The sequence below is a fragment of the Candoia aspera genome, chromosome 1 (genome assembly GCF_035149785.1).
Source record: "Candoia aspera isolate rCanAsp1 chromosome 1, rCanAsp1.hap2, whole genome shotgun sequence".
Lineage (NCBI taxonomy): Eukaryota > Metazoa > Chordata > Lepidosauria > Squamata > Boidae > Candoia > Candoia aspera.
In genome coordinates this window covers 59,950,824-59,971,842 of record NC_086153.1, presented here as the reverse complement: position 1 = coordinate 59,971,842, position 21,019 = coordinate 59,950,824, and the positions used below count along the sequence as shown (strand labels likewise).

Genomic DNA, 21,019 nt, shown 5'->3' with positions numbered 1-21,019 from the left:
AGGTCTCCTTGCTTCCACTCCATGTTTAAGATCTTCCCAGAGATTTTCAGTAATATTCAATTCTGGGGGCTGTGAAGGCCATTCCAAAACTTTAGTCTTTCTTTTCGTTTAACTACTTCATGGTTAATTTGGAGATGTGTTTAAGATCATTGTCTTGCTAAAATATCCAATCTCTTTTCAGCTTCAATATCCTTACTGTTCATGGAACTTCTAACATATATTGATATTTAGTTGAATCCATTCTTCCTCCCATCTGCACAGTATATTTTGTGCCATTTCCTGTTACACAATCCAAAAGCATAACAGAGCCATCTCTATGTTTAATAGTTTGGCACATTGTTCTTTTCTTCAAATGCTTTACACTATTTTTCTTGAAATGTATCTTTTGTGGCTGTGGCTGAACCATTCAATTTTCATTTCATCAGTCCAAAGCACTTTGTTCCAAATATTTCAGGCTTATCAAATGTTTTAGACAATGACTTTTGTGGTAAGGTTGGAGAAAAGGTTTCCTTCTGACACTTCTCCCATGCAGATTCATTCTGGTATCAGCAACATTGTACTGTGGATCTCTACAACTGCTTCAGGGACAGCTAAACTTTACAGCAAGTCATGTTCTGTTTTGCGGATCTGACCAGTTTTCAAGCAGTTCTAGATTATTTTTCTTGTTTTCCAGATCTTGCCTTGATTTCAGGAGTTCTGTGTAACTTCCATTTCTTAATAATGTTTCTCACAGTTGAATTTCTAACTGGGAGTGTTTAGAAGCTTTTTTTTATAACTTTCATGTGCTTGTAAGAGTGAATTATCTTTATTTTCAAATGCCCAGGCAGCTGAGTACAGGAGGAACCCACCATTATTGAAGGTAGACAGAACAAATTACATGAGAGGTTAGCTCAGAGTATTTGTTAATCTGTAGAATTGTCTTCACCTGACTAATTGTGATCTTACTGAGTGAATTACTCCTTTGATTCTTATCAACAACTTTAATAATAACTACTCTACATTAACAAAAAAAAATTACATTAACAAAAAAAAGTACTGAATCAACTGGAATGATGTCAAAAACTCTATTCACTGTTATCTTATTGTGAACCAGTAAACAACTGCACATAAATAGTAAACAAATGTTCACATTTTCAGAAACATGTGAGAGACTGCTTTCCTCTCCAAAGGCTTTGTGGAAAAGAACGGTTCTAATTGCATTCCTGAGTGATAACAGGGCATGGGTCATCCTGACCTCAAGGGGCAAGCTGTTCTAGAGTGAGCAGATGGTAACTGAAAACAGATCCATTCAACTTGACTTATATTCACTTAACAATATTGAAACCTTTCCACTTTATATTAAATAGAAATAATGAAGCTAATATTATACAGGTTGAATTTTAAAGCATTTTTTAATGAAGTATACTCCTCCTCTTCTCTCCTTCCCCCTCCCCAATCTGCTTTTGAGGATTGTTTAACATTCTGGAAGAGACCTGAGGTGGCAAAGAACAGAATGAAAGCTAGCCATTCTTCTTACAGAAGCAGGTCTGTCACAGGAATTGTAACTAGATTTTTATCCAATAAAGATTGTTCTTTCAGAAAGGATACTGATTTCATTATCTCGTTGCTGCAAAAGATCCTTCAGTTTCCTTAACTCTTCATTGCCAATTACAGTACCAGCACTTTTATCTCCCTGAGTATCTGGTGCAAGTAAATGGTTGCCAGGAAGTTTTGCATCATTTACCAGTCTCTGTTGAATTAAATACAATGGGGTTATTTTAATTACTAGTTAATCTTCATTTCTTCATTTTCTGCAAGGAGATTTCACAAACTTGTAGTGCTATCATGTCAAGCCACTACAAAGACTTCCCTTATGAACCATCTAGCTTCAAGAGCTTCATCTCCTTTAATCAATTCAGAATAATTTTCATGTACAGCCTCTCCTTCGGTCAACTATGCAATCATTCTTTCTAAGATTCTGACTCTCTTTCATCTCAAAAATCCAATTCCTCTTTCTTAAACTTAAATTTTCCTCTGCTCCTTCTTCTCTAGGTTCTTTCCTCTGCTTCTTTCCTCCTTTTTAACATCTTTGTGATTTGGCCTCAATCAGTAGCTTTAACATTTGCAAATATGAGATCTACCTTTCAACCCATTACTTAATTTTTTAAAACATATATTTGTATTCTGCATAGTTGCTAAGAGTCAACACTGACTTGATGGCACATAATCAAATCACAGCATACAAGAATCCAACTCAGGCTACAACCATCAGTTGAAGAATACAGTTATAAATTACTTTATTTGCTAACAACTCTTTTAAATTCTGTTTAGAGTGGCATATAAGCCCCAGCAAATTTATTAAACTCCCTATCACGATTTTTCCCCCCAACTGCCTTTTTCTATTTGGTACTTGGGGGGGTACTTCTTTACGTAACCCAGTTTTTTTTCACCTTCATTCTCCATTATCTTAATACAGGCAACTGCAGAGCCTCAATTATGTTCTTTGTCAGTTTCATAAAGCTACAAATATTAAGCAAATAATTGAACAGTTATAAAATATTCAGTAATATAAAATAAGACATGAGCTAATTATGTAGTGCTTTAGATATAAAGTTCCTGGCTAAATAAATTATAGTTTATTTAAGAAGGCATACCCAGCAATTTAGGAATAAATATGCTGCACTTTCTTTAAATTACAGTTTCCACCTATTTTCAGCTACTAATTATTATACAAGCAAACCACATTTCACTGTTTTAGACATAACAGGAATTTTTTAAAAAATATCATGACAAAGTCAATGCAAAAAGGAGCATGTGATAAAAAAAAATCCCTAGATAAATAGACTATAGTTTCCTATATCAAACATCACATGGCAACATTACTGCTGCAAGAAAAACATAATTTATTTAATATGTGTACTAATTAAGCTCTAATTAGGAGCATGCACTTACTCTTCTTTTTTAAAATTGCCTAATAAATCAAAATATATGTCACATTTGTTAATGTGTTGAAACCACAATGCGACATACCTTTAAGTGGCGGAAACAGTATTTGATCTTCCGCATATCAGCCCCAATTTCCAACATGCTTTCAGGATCAGTATCTTCCAAAAATTCTTTAACTTGCTCATCTAATCTAAATATACATGATAAAACACAAAATAAAGAGCTACCTTTAAGAAAATATATAAATCTTCAGAAGAACAAATCAAATATAAATACTAAACTCTGGATTCTGTCCTGCTAGTTTATCACCACTGTGAACCTTCTATAAGTGGAATTCCAGCAAAATGGGCAGAAGGAAATACAGTATTTTCAAATTTTCACCTGGTGCTACAGTTCTTAGGGATTCTAGACCTTTGGAGCAAACTTTTAGGATGACAATGGGAAGTAGAGGTGGAAGTAACTTAACAAAAATAGTTGTACTTTTCAGTGTATCACTGGGATTTCTTTGGATCAAAAGCCATTGTGGATGGAAAGAGTCTTTCTATCTGCAGGAAACAAATCTGGTTCCAACCCACAGAAAGCAAATTTACTGATTATGTCCAAGCAGCACAATAAGGGAGGTGTTATTTTTTTTAAATCAAATTGAATAACATTTTTAAAATAGCAATGTTCCATCCAATAAATTCCAACTCTGCTTCAGGAACACATGATATACCAAGTGTATGTTTAACCAAAAGGAAGTTATATTTTGTTCAATCAGAGTTATTTACAATAAATGGTCCACAGAATTGAATCTTTAAGTACTTGAAAGTAACCCTGCTTGATAGTCTTGCATACCTTGATGATTTCTATAACATATAATTCTATTGGAACATCGAAAACATTCCTAAAGATTTAGAATTATTGTTTAGAACAGGTTATTTAGGTACAAACCAGGACATCCTAATAGTAAGGATGGCTAATATAGAATGTAAAATTTCTCAAGAAACACATGCATTTGAAAAAAGCAAAAACTTTATTTTTTGTTAGTCAAATTATTTAAACAACTCATTATTTAAACCAATCTAGTCTATTTTCTGCTGGGTCAATTGCTTTGAACCACAACACATGCCAGTAGTGACCACTGACATTCCTAGCAAGTACTCTACACGCATAAATAAATAAATAAGTAAATATCACCGTACAATCCATATTCACATATACCCTATGCAACACACAACACCTCTTCAGCTAGTCAATGCGTATCAGTTAAATAGGGTACTGGATAAGCCTTTCCCCTGCTGTTATAAAGAGGTTTCCTTTCTCAGTGGTTGGCAGGGAGTGTGGCTTTTCTCTGATCTATGGCCCTTTGTTAGTGCGGGAGTAAGGTCTTTTCTCTGATGTGGTGCACATCACAGATAAATTATTTCTCTTCTGTAGGAGCTAAGACAAAGAAACAGTAATGCCTGAGACCGTGGAGAACTAGTTTGGTAAGTGAGTGGGGAAGAAATCCCCTCTGTGGAGATTTGGTCTACATGGCATACCTCCTCTAAATAGAATAACATTATATGAAAAACACCGTCAGACCCATAAGAACATCTACAGAGTTACAGTTTTTGACTTCAGAACTTATTTTAAAAATTTTAAAAATTACAGCAATAGGAAATTAGATACTCCATAGTGTAAAATTATTTGTAAGAATGAAGAAGGCCCCAAATTTGATATTAATGTTTTAGAAAATGAATGTAGGGCCAAATGAGAAACACATGAACTGTGGAGGACTATCAGACTGTCGGGTTGGCCTCCCTGGGACAGATGGCTTCTTCAGGAGGCAGTAGCATAATGAGCATAATTGACCTGGGAATAGGCCTTGTGCTGGAAACTTTATAAAGTATCAGTATCAGAGGCTAAGATATTTGATGAAGACAATGTTCACCTCAGCCTATGACTGGATATACTGAACTTCATCTATACCAAGGCCACTCTTCTAGTCTGGCTCTTCTTGTATCTAGTAGAGTAGTTTTTTAGATTTGCACCCATGGGTTGGCTTGAACAACTCTTTGGCTGTAGTGTTTCTACATGGCTAATGTGATAGATTGTGGCCTTCAATATCTGACTAACCTCTCACACACTCCCCTGCAGGACAGAGCATATGGATACCACTCCTGCATTACTATATTATTGTACTGTGTCCAACAAACTTTAATTTAAAAAATCACATTTTATAAAACATTTTACCCAGATATTTTTTAAAGTAACTTAAAATAGTAAATTGCTTTTTCCATATGTAGGAAGATTATACTTAAAACAGTCACTATTATATAGGATGCAAGCAAAAAGGCTGTAACTCATGAAGGAATTTTGGAAGCCCTCACTTTGACCTTATTTGTAAACTATAATTCATTTATGGCTGTTCTTCCTTTTTACTACAGACCCCTGATACATTGTATCATATAGAGTACAAAGTTCACTGTACGCATCCCCACTAACATCAGCTACAGCCTTCTTAACACATCAGGAAAACGTCAAAGACAGAAAAATAATTGCCTGCAAAAAAGCCATTTTGTAATATTATTTTTCAGTATCTGCTGAATGGATAGGGAAATATTTCAGGTTGCTTGCTAAAAAATCTTTGCTTTTAAGGGCCTTCAATCAACTGTAGCAAGAAAGGTAAGATACTCTTTTCAAAATGTCTTCTTTTTGAAGACTTGAACTCAAAAATAAATGACTTGTCTTTTTGAATAAGCCCTATCACTTCTGATCTAACTGAATTAGTGATACACGAAGGACTAAAATCCAACTGACATAAGAAAACAACCTGTAATATCCATCAATAAACAACAAACACCTGTAAGGAGATACGTTGTTTTTCTTGCTTATTAAAATATTTCTAGGCACTGTTGCTAATGCTAAAACCAAGAAAAGGGACACAGTGGTTATGAAATGCCAGTAAATATGATACATAATTTTACTAATTGAGATTGCAATTTGTCAATCACTATCTGGCAAGCAAATCCTGTTGAACATAATAATAACTCTGACTAGAAATGTACAGAATTATACTATGATTTATTTTACTTGGGAATTGTTTTCTTGCCAAACAGCAGTTACAGCAATATTAAAATTAATCATTTCTTGAAAATAGTAAAAAGTTTGTAGATTCAAACAAAATTTTACTGAATTATTTATCATGATGGTAATACCACTAAGCACACCAGGTACTGCTATATAATAACAACTAAAAAATTTTAAAAGACTAAGTCCATGGCTAAATCCTACAATCCAAGGAACATATTTTCTCTAGTCTTCATATTAAACTATTCATTCTGCTTTTCATCTGGCTCTCACTATGGTCCTGAACATGACGAACAGCATAAACACTTAAATGGATGATTCAACTTGAAAGTGATTCAACTGAATTTCTCTTTTGAATCAGATCTTTAAATCAAATATTTGGGGTGATTCAAGGTATCAAACCAAGTGCCTTTGAACTGCTATGGAAATAATGAAGACAATTTAGGAATTTGGTGGATTTTCTTTTGCTTCTGGCTTTACAGAGTCTTCAGTATTGTTCCCATTTTCTTTCTATATATGGACAAAGTTTGAAGAGTGGGACAATATTGATAGGCTCTCATGCCTTGAATTAAATACTTCGGCAAACCCTGCCTAGTGTTCCAGGTACTGCCACTCTGTTGTGTCTTATATTTATATTTATCTTGTCTCATCCATGTATGGTTTGTTCCAGTAGCCCACTTATCGTCAGATAGTCCTGGTTCCCCAACATCTGACATGGCCCTTGTTAATCCGGGGATGTCTGAGCCGGTATGACTCTCTTAGTTTGTGGTACTCTCATATTTGAGGTAGGCAGGTGAAGCGTTAGGGGGTCTTTGCCCAATAACCCCTACTGGTAAGGTAGGTACAGCTGGGATTTGAACCCGTCTCCTGCTCCAAAGGCAGCATTCTAACCACTACGCTATCCAGCTGCATACATGGATCTGTGAATGCCTGGAACTATAGAAAGTCAACAGGACACTCAGGACCTTACTCAAGAACTCAATGGAACTGTGGAAGACAACACTGGAAGTCAACTCAAGGCAGCTTGCACAAGTGGTCATCAAGTGTGGCATATACCAAGGTGGTGCACTGTCCCCACTGTGGTTCTGCATGGGCTTGATCCCCCTCAGGCAGATTACTACAAGAAGTGGATATGGAAACAAGTTCAAGAGTGGAACTACCATCAGCCACCTCCTCTACATGGATGACATCAAGCTGTATGGTAAGAGTGAACGAGACATCGACTCACTAATCCACCTGACACAGATCTACAATGACATTGGGACGTCATTCAGACTGGAGAAGTGTGGCCAGATGGTAGTAAAGAGAGGGAAGGTAGTTAAGACTGATGGGGTGGAACTACAGCAGGCCACATAGCAGACATACAGACCAGCTACAAATGCCTTGGTATCCCACAGACACATGGGAACCATGAGGAGGAGGCAAGGAAGACAGCAACAACCAAGTACCACCAAAGGCTAAGACAGGTCCTAAAGAGCCAGCTCAATGGGAAGAACAAGATCCACACCATCAACATGTATGCCTTACCAGTCATCAGTACCCTGCCAGTATAATGAGCTGGCCAAAGGAGGGTATGGAGGCTGCTGATGTGAAGACCCAGAAGCTCCTCACAATGTACAGAGGCTTCCACCCCAAGTCCAACACCCAGAGACTGTATACCAGGTGGAAAGAGGGAGGGTGGGGTCTGGTGAGTGTCCAAGCCACTGTCCTGGATGAGACCCAGAGCATCCAGGAGTACATCAGTAAGATGGCACCTAAAGATGAGCTGTTGAGAGAATGCCTGAGGCAGCAGCAGACATGGAAGGAAGATAAAGCACAGGAAGTGCCATGGCAAGACAAGACCCTGCATGGGATGTACCATAAACAGGTAGCTGAGGTGGCTGACATTGGGAAATCCTACCAGTGGCTGGAAAGGACTGGACTAAAAGACAGCACTGAGGCACTGATCATAGCACCACAAGAACAGGCACTAAGCACCAGATCCGTAGAAGCAGGAGTCTACCACACTAGACAGGACCCGAGGTGCAGAGAGGCCTCAGAGACAGTCCAACGCATAGTGGCAGCATGTAAGATGCAGGCAGGAACAGCATACACTGAACGGCACAACTAAGTAGCTGGCATTGTGTACAGGAACATCTGCATGGTGTATGGGCTAGACCCTCCCAAGTCCAGATGGGAGATTCCACAAAAAGTTGTAGAGAATGACAGGGCTAAGATCCTGTGGGACCTCCAGATCCAGACAGGCAGGTACTGGCCAATCAACCAGACATCATGGTAATAGACAAGGACCAGAAGACAGCAGTGGTGATAAATGTAGTGGTGCCAAGTGACAGCAACATCAGGAAGAAGGAGTATGAGAAGCTGGAGAAGTACCAGGGCCTGAAGGAGGAACTAGAGAGGATATGGAAAGTGAAGGTCCCAGTGGGGGTAGGGGCACTCGGGGCTGTGACCCCCAAGCTGGGAGAGTGGCTCCAACAGATCCCAGGAACATCAGAGTCCAGAAGAGTGCAGTGCTAGGAACAGCTAAGATACTGCACAGCACCCTCAAACACCCAGGCCTCTGGTAGAGGACCCTAGGCTGAGGAAGACACATACCACCCATAGGGGTGAGAAGGGAATTTTTTTTAATATTTATATATATATATATATTACAAGGAATATAAGTTTCAGTTCAGTTTTGGAAACAGATCATATTTAAAGTACTGAAGAAGCCAAATAATAAATATTTTAAATAGCTTGAAAGGATATGGTATTGTAACTATTGGTTGCACTTCTCTTCCCTTACTCCTGTCAACACCAAGAACCTCCCAAAGCCATCTTCAAAGGTTTGAAAAACTTTGTGAACAACAGATATTAGGACATATAAAGCTGCCCTCCTATTTATATTTTCAGGTTCCATTTTGCCTACATGGCTCAGAGCAGAGCTCCCCAACCTTTTCGAGGTCAGAGGAACATGAAGAACTTTGATAGCACACTGTGGGCACACAGAAAATGGCTGTTTTGGGGGTTATGGTTAGTCTTTCTCAACCTTTTGACCCTGGAGGAACCTCTGAAATATTATTCAGGCCTTGGAGGACCCCTGCACATTCAGGCTCAAATATAGGCCACAAGTTACAAAATTATTATATTCATTTCTGGTGTAGGCCTGTGTATCTGCATTAACAGTGTTCTTAAACTAAAAATAAAGAATGAAACTTACCTCTTGAATGTGAAGTTGCCCGCATTTGAAATAATTTTTTATATAAATCGTGATCTCCCAGGGAACCCCTAGTGACTTCTTGTGGAACCCTAGGGTTCCATGGAACCCTGGTTGAGAAACCCTGGTCCAACAATACTTATTCCACAGAAGGCAAACTAATTTCCCTGAATTTTCTTTACCACTTCAGCTTCCTTTTTGCGAAGGGGAGATAAGAATGCTTATAGGGTATTAGTGGCCTCAGATGGATTCTCAAAAATAAAGCTTATGCTTGCAGCTGTACTTTAGCTTGTAGCATGCTATCTTCCAAGTCATTTATTTATTTAAATTTAAAACTATATAAAACCCAATCAGATATTTAATTTAGCAGATGCCACTAATGTTAAGGGTTCAGTTTTTAGAAACTAATGCTGGGAGTATATTATTTTTGGTCTATAGGGTTAGTTTTGCATTGAAGAGCAATTAATCATAAACTATATTAAAAAAAAAAACCCAATTTTGTTGTATTCCTGGATTGTATTTGGCTGTTTTAACTTTTATAATCTTATCTTGGATTGTAATAAAATGTTTGTTTGGTCTGTTGGGTTATTTTTAATACTTTGGCATTATAAAAGTAGTAAGGTAAAGATATTAATAAACTAAAATGCTAAGCCAGCATGTAAAGAGTTCCAAATGGCATGGGTTCTGGAAGCGTGGGTGCTATGGAACATAGTAGTTTTGATTTGAAATCCTGAATTTCTGGGCAAATTCAAGTTTCTAATAAGGTCATCTGGTAGAAGAACTTACACCAACTCTGTCCAAACAAAAAAGTCCACTCCCTTTGACTTCTGGCACGTTCCTCATAAAGAATAAAATGAGAAAGATTCCATTTAAATCCACCATTAAAAACCCTGTAATACAGAAGCCTCTAAGTATACAGTCCTATCTCATTCAGAGATGATACATGTTATTATTCAATCTGCTTTTTTTCAAATGGGTACATTAATAAATATATATTACTAAACAATTTTGCTATCACCCAATTGTGACCACTTCCATGGTCCTTGGATAGAGGTGTTCTGTTGTTTCAGCTGCTCCTATCTTTCAGAGTTAGTCACATTTTTATTGGTAGCGTTCTGTGGTAACTACCTAACTCCAGTTCCTACTCATTCTTGTTTCCTTTCCACATACATTCTTGCTTCCTGATTAAATGCTAAATTCCCAGTAACAGAACTCAACTTAGTTGTTTCTAAGAAATTCTTGATGCTTTGAATCATACTGAGAGTATATTTAGCTCCTTAAACTACATGAGACAAAAATGTGATGCAGTTACAATTTGCACAAATAGTAGTTAAGTTTCCTTGAATAACATCACTGTATCCAACATCCTGGAAATAACTTTGTAACTCTAATTTCTGCAGGTTTCCACCATTGTGACTGAAATGTTCCATGCCCAACAAAAGACTTCTGTCAAGAAAAATTAGTGTGCACCAAAAATTGAAACAGCAAATCAGTACTTAGATCTTGATTGAAACCATTCCTGCTTCAAAACATAGCACTGTATTTGATATGCAACAAGGCATGGAAAAGTTGTCTATTAAAATTTTAGATTATACAATCTCCAAGGGGTCTTTATCTGAACAAATTTCTGAGCTATATATTAGACAGATTATAAATTTGGCATTAAAGACTTTTCAGGCTGCTGGAATATACTGTAATCCCCCCCCTTCTTAAACCCCCTTAAAATTGCTATCTTTGGGTATTTCTTGATTGAATTAATTTCTTTACTCCAAGAACCTGTTAACTTGCAAAACTACACTGAGGTATTTATAAAGTTTAATTTGTTCAGTTTTATTCCAGCATAGTTATATGTACAGTACTTCAAGAGTTTCTTCTGAAATATAATAATCTTAGCCTTCAGGTAATTTGTACTGAGACTTTCTTCCTCTGACAGACTGGTATCTTCTGTTTGCAAGATACACTTCATAGTCTATGGTAGAAATCTTTACAGCAGAATTTTGATTGCTGTCGCTTCTTGGCCCAATTTCGAATCTCTTTGGGGATAGATAAGCTAAACAATTTTCTGTACAAACAGAGGTGGATATGAAGCAGCAAAAATATTTGAATCTGGGTGCTTTTTCAAAAAAGGAATTTCTCATGAAAATAAGAGCTGTATTCCAACCCATTATCTATTTAGCTTGCTATAAAAAATGCTAGATTAATCTTTAGCTTGGCTTGATATAATTCTTTGCCATTGATTGTTTTTGAAGGTGGAATGGTAATGTCCAAGTAAGTCAGACATGTGCTCTTGCATTGTCCCTTATAAAAAGAAATTGGAAGGATCACGTATGTCCGATTTAAGACAATGGAAGGCCAGTATGTTGTTTATCTACCTTCTGATCAAGAATGACAGCATTACAAAGTGAGTTGCTAGTTTCTTTGTTACTTCAATAACCCTTTGGTGCCATAAATTTCAGCTGCCTAAAGGGAATAACTGCTTCTGTACTCATTAAGTAGTATTACTCTGGTTGACTGTGTCTTCTTATAGATGTACTGTACGTGTGGCTGATGTCAGCTACTACAACATATCAATTTAGATTACCAGATATATAACCAAGAATCAATTAGAGTAATTCAGATGAGATCAATAAAAAACAATATACTACAATATGAAGTATAGTGAAATAATGAAAGAATTACGGTTTTTTTAATATGACATTAAAAAAATTTTGAGCCTCTTCTCTGTCATAACGTATGTTCATGTGTCTATGCATATGAGAAGCTAGACAAGCATTTATCATACAAACAAGTACTCTGACCACTTAATTTTATATTCATTTTATAAATGTTCTAACGGTAGCAACATTAATTTCTATTAAATAACCACATGGATTAAAAATAGAAAAGATAACTATAGAAAAAAAAATTCCTAACAGCTTGTCAGAGGAAAAGACTGTCCAGAAAATGTACAGATCTTTTTGGAGATCTTAAGAAGTGACAGAATATACATGATTAAAATTCAGTTTAACATGGGAATTCTGTTCCTGGTGATGACTGAATAGGATAACCGATGATATTTCTTCCAAGTAAATCTTGGTGTACTATTGAATAAATCTTGTCTTAACTTCATCACCTAATCCAAATCTATCATTTCCAAATTACACTGCACCCATGAGGAGAGTAAGTACTGTCTTTATCTTGGTCAATCTAAAACCTATCTTTAAATGAGTACTTTTAAAAAAAAGTACTTTTCTTCTTAACTTTATACTGTTTAAAATGAATTAATGAAAAATCAGGTGCATTTTTAAATCTGAAATATACTCTTCAGAACTACTAACAGGGATGTAATTGCTTCTCTGGATTTTCTACCAACAAAACAGTAACAATACATCAAATGTTTAACAGAGTTCTATTCAAAGGGACCTCTTCTTCTCTTCTACTCCTGCATCCTATTCTGTTCTGCAAATCTGCTCTGATGGGTTCCACACCTTTTCAGAACAGATATGTGGAGGTCAGCAAGGAGGTTGAAGGAATCCTTGGTGGTGGTGAACTTTTCCTTTAGCAGACACAGCTAAATATAATCCATAGTTCTGTACCTAGATTATCCAAGTAAAGATAATAAATTGATGAACCCTGTTTTCCAATATAATAGAAAAGATTAGAGAGATGAGTGACTTGAATACAATAATCAAACTATAGCATTTATAGATTGCTCAGATTATGAGATTCAGAAAATTTGAGGTTATTTTTGATCATGCTGTCTCTACAGTCTTAAATTGTAAAAACATTTTAGCGCCTAAGAAATTTGTTGATAATAATTAGCAACACAGCATTTCTCAATGCCAGATATTTCCTAAATACTTTTTTGAGTTATGTATGGACTGACCCTCTCTTCAATTAGTCTGTACTAATGTGTCAAAAGAAACTTTCTGGAAGAAGAAAGTATAATTCACTTTGGTTATCTCATAGGCCAAACTCAGTACTAAACTAAACAAAACAAAATCCTTGAGGGTTACTCACATCATCCTAGGTATTTCAATCATTAATAGTTCAACCCCATTCAACAGTTTCCCATCAATTTCTTATTCTCATGTACCTGAATATAACAGTTGGATCATTAGTCCATTCTCTCACTTCACCTATTCATCCCAACTTCTCAGATAAGGGTCTAGGTAGAAATTCATACGTACTGCCAAAGACTACTGTCTCTGATACCAGTAAAATACCAAGTATATTTCACAACTTTCTCATTCCCTTAAAATTAATAAAGCAGAGGTGAAAATACTACAACTGCTGCAAATTCACTATTCATTCTGATGAGTTTAAAACATACATCTTAATCTGAAGTATTATGTGAAACTTAATCCTAGGATGTTCATGATTATTATGCAAATGAAAAAAAAAATATTTCATAATAAGAGAATATAAAGAAAACCAAGCAATACTCTAGCAGCTCTTCTTGTGAGAGTTCTTCAAGTCTTTGATCACCAGTCACCATGGCCAATTCATTTTTTAATTCCTGGATTTCCTTCTTCAGACGCATAATCATCTGAAAATATAAAATGGATCACATTGATTAATAATGAATATATGATCTAGAAGTTAGGTGATGTTCTTTTCTATTTATAGCGAACTGCTAATTTTTATATTTTGCATATATTTTGCAAAAGAATCCATACATCTTTTTCTTCTTCTTTTATGGAAATGATATAGTTCTGTGAATTTAAATAATGGTATGCTTTGGAAAAATGAAGAAGCATGATTTGGGGGAAGAGAAACTCATTTCAGAGATAGTAAACACTGGACAACTGAGATTCAATTATTTTCAGGTTTAGCACTTTGAATTTGTATTCATAGCATATGTAGTTCTGGATTATGGGCAATAAGTTTTCACCATCTTTATTCTCTAAGGGGGCAATCTTTTGAACATGTATCTGGAAAAAAATTCTATTGAATCTACAAAAGCTTACTTTCAAGTCAAATTGCATATAGCTGCACTGTAGAACTTCAAAATGTGAAAACAAACTTGTTCCTTAACATTAATGATTTAAAATATTCCGTATTAGATTGTTCTGTAAATTAATGAGAATATTTAGATATTGTTAATAATAACGGTACAATTTCTTCTTAATAACAATAATACTATTGTTCATAGTGTTACTGTTCTCAAAAGCAATTTATGCAAGAAATTCAAAATTAACCATATAGTTTGCACATACTTAATTGGAAGATTTCGTTGGCTTCGAACTTCCGGTGGGGACATGGCCAACTGAACAGCTGTGCCTGTGAGCTCTGCAGGCAGATCTGATAACATGGCTTTTTATGGGCTCAGGCAGGCTTTTCCTGAAGCCCTAGAGTATTTTCATCGACAGAAAATGCTCGGAATCATCCCTATTGCACTCCTGAACATCGCCTCGCAGCCAGAAGATTGCAAACAGTGTTAGCACTAATCTGGTAAGAGATGACAGGAGACTGGGACGTCACCATTTCCAAACCACCATGTAGCCTTAAAGGGACACTGAGTTGAGCCACCCCATTTCTAAATCACCCAATTTATATTTTTTAAGTTTATGTACCCCAAGAGAGGCTTTCTGCAGCAAGGAAAAGCCATCTCTCTTGGTGCTTATCATTTTTTTTTTTTAATTTTAAAAATCTTTCAAAGTTTTGGCTTGTTTCCCTATTTAAATATTAAGGAGGACTGTGAATAAATAAGTGCATCCCTGCTATTATTTTTGTATTGAATTTGAAGAATTTGATTTTTCCCTACACATTGAATCTGCTGTTTTGAATCATCAGCTTTCTGTTGCTACTTTCTCTGGGAAGTTGCCCCTTATCACTTTTAATTTTGCAAACATTGCTGGAAATCTACTATTAACTCTTACTTGTGCCAGTTAAGTATCTAGGGGGTGTCATAATCTACTGCCTATAACATGGAGGATTTTAAGCAGACATTCTCAGAGCTTCATTGTGAGATCAAACAGATTTTCTCTGATTCCTGTCAAGCTATTATGCAAGATATCCAGGACACTGTAGAAAATATCAGCTTTAAAATGTTTCATCTGGCTGAGGAGGTTGTGGAAAAAGTTGATTCTAGTGAAGATGGAGATGTTTCTACCAACAGCAAAAGTGAAGCTTTTGTTGTGCCAGATGACCAGATTCTGGTGCTGAAGGAGTTAAAAGAACAGACTGAATTGCAAATCACAAACAGAATTGTTTTTCGGGTGGAATGTTATGGGAAAGAAGAGATTTTGCTCTGTGGGAGGTTTTTTGCTGAAAAGTCTGAGTTTCTAAGGGGGGCAGTTGGGCTGTTTGACTTTTTTATGAAACATGCCTTGTGTGTATTATGGAGATATGTAAATCCTCTGATATATTATGAAGTGGGGTAAAGATTTAAGCTTTTTTTTTGGACTGCTTTTAAGGCTTATATCATTCTATTCTTTCTTAATGATTTGGATTAAGATTAATTGGATTGCTTTTAAGGTTTTCTTGTTTTTATTCTTTTTTAACAACTTGTAAAGATTTATAAAGTATCATAATAATAGTTTGGTTTTAGGGTTAATAGGCTTAAGACTGTTATAGTACTATTAATATAAAAGTAGACAATTTATATGTTCTTTTTAGTTTGATTTCTATTATAGTAGACAGAAATGTATAGGATAGTGGTAGGAAGGAAATAATTAACTAAATGTCTTTGGGGGAGAAAGTTGATTAGGAAGTTTATATATTTCTTTTTCTTTTAATATAAGGGGAGGGAACAATTGCATTAAGTGATTTTCATAATGTGCTAATGGAATGATTTATAGAAATGAAATAATGTGATTTTGGTCTGATATAGAGTAAGGGTTTGATTATGGAAATTGCTGTAAATTCTTGCTGTTAAAAGTCAAAAGTTAACTCTTTATGTAATCTTTAAAGTTTTTTTTTCCCTGTGTTTCGCACTTCCTAGTTTCTTTTTTTTTCTTTTTGTAGTTATCTTTCCTTTAAAATTAATAAAATTCTTATTTAAAAAAAGGAAGATTTTATTGGCTTCATCTGCTTGTCACCGGTGTAATAGTTTCATCTCTAAAACTTAACTCAGATTACTAAAAATGAAATCAAGGGAGAAATCCCATCTGAATTGGGTAGAGATCAGTGTTAGGATATACTCCTTGATCCCAGATGTCTACACATGGGTGATTATTAGCAAAACTAATGCTAACTCAAAGTATACTAAACTTTGCTAAAGACGTCAGTCCAGTTATTCCCACACAGAACTCATCCCACTTAAATTACTGCAATAATTTAAGAAAACAGGGCAACTGTTTTCTAAGCATAAAAGCAGTCCTATCCTTTGCAAGGCTCACATAGCTGTTCTAAAGGATGCCCCCATGTGTCTGCACACAGAGACCATTCTTCTGATGCTAAAATAAATAAGCACAGTGGCACAGTGGCTGTGCATAGACATGCAAAGACATGCATGCAAAAATAGAGGAGATAATTTTTAAAGGAGCCACATGAACCTTGCAAAGACATGGGTGCTTTAACGTTTTAAGACGTGCTTCATCTGTATTAAAATGTTAGATGAAACATCTCTTTCAAGTGCTTTGTACAGTCACATGACAGTCAATTCTACTGCTAAGATGACTTTATGAAAATGGAAAAGGAAAAGGAAGTGATGAGTGCTCTTAGTCTTAAGAATCATGAGATGTAAACCTTTCTAAAACTAAGCAGGTTTGCTTGCACAGTGCTGGATGGAAGACTTCCCGGAAATACTATGTACATACTACATCAAGTATGTAATGTTTTTAATCATTTGGGATAAATAGGCCTCCACTATCATATGCAGGAGATATAATGAATTATTATTATTATTATAACATGGGAAATGCTGTCATGGCTTATTATGTGCTGTTATCGTATAGAGTCATTGAGCAACCTTACCAATCTAGGATCAATTTCTTCATTTAGAACAGCTTCATTCTTAATAAGAGCAACTCGCTGAGCAAATCTACAGGTTGAAATAGATTCCTAAAAGGAGAAAACATCTTAACATGCAACTGTATAAACAGCTAGGTTTTCTATAATGTAAGAATCAAAGCAGCAATTTTTAAAATACTCTTGATATACTTTAAGAAAAATGAATGCCAAATGAATTATATGTTGATAGAAAATACTTCCAGTCTATCATATCTGAGGACTGAATTAGATAATATGTCAAGTATCATCTGCCAGCAAAACCGGCAACCCCATATCCACTCCCATATTTCTCCATAAAATTAGTTTCCTGAGATAATTAATTTGTCATTATTACGACATTTATTTGTGTGTTTCATAATTAATAGGTTGATGCTAATGGAAAAGACAAAAATTGGTAACTATACATTTCAAGGACTAAAGAATAAGGAGATAAAACCAGAGGATCTGTATGTGGTGTTTCAGTTTCCAGCAAGAAATCAATTATTTCGTGTAACTGTAAATAATATTTCAAAATTATAATTATTTTCATAACTGATAAATTATTTTATAAATAATAAAAAATAAGCATTGATGTAAAATGCAATGTAACACATTGGCCCTTAATGACATATTTTCATTTCTTAAAAAGGGTCTCCATACAGTCTTAAATTATTTTAGATATATCTTTGAGGATCCATCTCCAGTTTCAAAACTAATTACCTCTTCTTAAACTTCAGTCATATTTTCTTTTTAAATTGCTGATGATCCACTAGCATACGGTTTACACCAGTATTATCTACTATTTGTATAAATATGTTACTAACCAGCTGTAGCATATATCTTATTCTGCTTCAATACTGCAATGGAATTTAGTGACAATCCTATCACGGCTAATTTTTAAAAACAATGCCATAAGATTATTTATTTATTATTATGTGAATAAGATGCATTCAGACCGACTGTTAACTATACACTGAATAATTTTATAAAATGAACTGGATTTTAATCATCCATACAATGACTTTTACTACTTGCTATGAGCTGATCTGATATTAAATATAATGAAAAAGAAAATTTCTGATTCAAATCTCATCCCAGAATTTGAAGCAATCTTCAGAAAAAAAGAATCAACTTTTATTCCATTTAAAATTTTCTTCCATCTGCAGGCCTCCAGTAATGCTCTAATAAAGAATACAAAATGCTTTGAATATTCAGTACAACTATATGGCTAAATATTCCATTATTCACAGCTACCTATCCTCCTCCAGGTGGCACTTCAGATAACAACAAAGGTGGAAGTCATGGTATCAACAAGAACAGAGAGATTGTGTGAGTGTATGTATGGGGGGAGACAGTGAGCAAGAAATCCCAAAGGTTTATTTAAAAATATTTTTTATTAGAGACTTTCACATAAAAATAAGTTTCACTGAAAAAAAAAGTTTTCCTTTCCTATTCTTTTATTATTATTATTTTGTGTCTGGTTGTGCACTCAAATAGCTAATAAGCAGCCAAGACCTTAAAAAAATTGACAAAAAGGCTATTCTAAGAATGCTATGTCACTGTCAGAGTTTTATCATACTGTATCAGTTATGCACTGAAATTTGAGCAGGAAAATTATAATATTAGAAAACAATTTAAAAGAGAAATGGAAAATGGGAAGACATACATCGATGTTCCTTTTTTCTACTGAGAGTGTTGCAATCATTGTTGTCATGCAATTCCCTCCTAGGCTGTCTCTTAGCACTGAAGTCATCATGGAGTTTCTATATGGAATGTGAGATCTGTTTTTTTCTGACAGAGCAATGATTACCTGCAATAAGGATAATAATTAGAAAACCTTATTAAATGTTGTGTTGCTTTTGATTACTTAAGACAAGTCTTTCTAATATTAGAAAATGTGTATTAAAATTGAGCATTTTGCATACATACAATTGCGCTAAACATAATCCTATTGCACATATTTGGAGTAATATAAACCAGTGTCTATATTAGTGTGATGTTAGCAACAATGACAATATAGCAGCTGCAGATATGTATACTAAGAGCCCTCTAACCTGGTGATTACACTTAGGCACAATCATGTCATTGTTTTATAAAAAAGTAGACTACCTATGATACTTAAAAAAACTAAACCTCTTCAGGTGAAGGAAAGTTTTTTTTTACTTTGGTTATTTAATCTTACTTAATGTTTTCAGGAAGTACCATACTCTGTTTGATAATCAAACTGAAAAGGCACCAAGAGCACAATGTTGAGGAAAGTAGCACATCTACTTTCACAATTTATACATCTTGCAGACTTCATTGATCCTGTCACCACACTTGAAGACCAAGCTGAGAAACCATTTTGAGGCCATTAACTTTGTTATATTTTTAGCCTCTGAACGCCACAAGTGGCATGATTAGTCATGCAATTACACTGCTAGATCGATAGAATCCAATGTTTTGGGCTTGGGGCATTTAGGATCTTCCCTTTTCCCACCAGAGCCAGCACCCTGAGAGTTATGATCACTTGACTGGAAAATACTTTCACTGATGGTGGATTATGATCTACTCTGCTACAAGGCATACATGTCTTATACTGAACTGCAAAATGATTGAGACCCCACAGTTCAAAAAGCAAGTGTATTGCTAATTGAGATATTATTCATTTATCAACACGTGTTTTCCAAAAGTCTTATTTCCTTGCCAAACAGAAATATATTGACAGCCATGTAAAGGTACCCATATTTCAACGACTTGCTGAAAAGCACTTCCTTGAAACTGTTCCACGATATTTTTTCATGTAAAATAATGTTACAATATTACTGATTGTCATTACAATATCTAAGAGCAGTGGATGGAAGATACTCAATTTCCTCACCATACTTAAATCTAGTAAATTGATTTAATGGGCTACTTCTCCTTTTGATGACTAGCATTTTAAATAGCTTATCTCTACGATGAAGCATCTATTATTAACAGCTTCTGTCTTGCCTTTCTATCTTAACTTTGGCCTTCCATAAGTTGCCACACCATAATATCAAGCAGCACAACTTAGCCTTTCCAGTAGAGAAGGATGCTGGCTACTATACTTCAGCAGCAGGAAAGCAACAGATACCCTGAAGCTACTTGAAAAAGAGTAGCTTCCTAGTATTTCAAACATAGTAGTTCATTCCAGTTTCCTAATGGAAAGTGATGATCGTTTGTTCAATGGCACCTCCTCTGCCTACTGACAAGTATGTTTTGGCAATCAGTTCTACATCTCTAAATGTCATGCTTCATCCCAACTAAGACTTAAAATAAAAGGCTTGCAGTGAGAGATTCAAGGATACAGGTCTGATAAGATGCTTTTACTGAAGATGGCAGATATGGTTCAAATCTTCCATCTCTTTCCCCTTATTTTTAAAGAGAGGAAAAAGGAAGATTCCAAACTATAGAAAAGTCAGTCTGAGATGATACCTTGGAAGATTCTACAGCAGATCATAAAGAGACTGAGCTACCCTTTAGAACAATGTCAGCATAGGTTTGCTAAGAACAACTCTTGTCACATTACTTTTTTTTTAATTGACTGATTAAATTCTTAATAGATCATAGGAATGCTATCGATGAATATACCTGGAGTTGCAGAAAGCATTTGACAAAGTACCCCAAGATACTGTAGGCTGATTAGAAAGCTAGTTAAACGGATACATACAGTAGCTGACTTGAAAAATGCATTAAAAGTGCACTCTGTGGCAGGTTGAAGCCCCTGGCTGATAGACCCTGATTGGGTCTGTGCCAAGGTCCTTTTTTTTTAAGAGAAGGCAGATGACTCAGCACAAGGCAACAAGCATGTAGGCAAAAAGAGGAAAATGCTAGAAGGTACCTGTATAGTGGCACATATATATCCTGGGTATAGAATATAAGAAGAGTCAGGAAAAGATAAAGGTGCTTTTTTTAAACTGGAGATGC

At 35.4% G+C, this 21,019-nt stretch overlaps 1 protein-coding gene across 1 annotated transcript in view; it reads right to left on the bottom strand.

The window, feature by feature from the left end:
- The window catches only part of KIF6 (kinesin family member 6), a 145,999-nt gene that overhangs the window by 82,100 nt on the left and 42,880 nt on the right, over positions 1 to 21,019 (bottom strand). The window contains exons 8-12 of the mRNA XM_063290003.1: positions 18,756 to 18,899; positions 17,075 to 17,161; positions 13,600 to 13,703; positions 3,010 to 3,115; positions 1,588 to 1,729 (exon numbers count right to left, since the gene is read on the bottom strand). Of these exons, the coding sequence (XP_063146073.1) occupies positions 1,588 to 1,729; positions 3,010 to 3,115; positions 13,600 to 13,703; positions 17,075 to 17,161; positions 18,756 to 18,899 (583 nt within the window). The remainder of the gene's footprint in view (positions 1 to 1,587; positions 1,730 to 3,009; positions 3,116 to 13,599; positions 13,704 to 17,074; positions 17,162 to 18,755; positions 18,900 to 21,019) is intronic.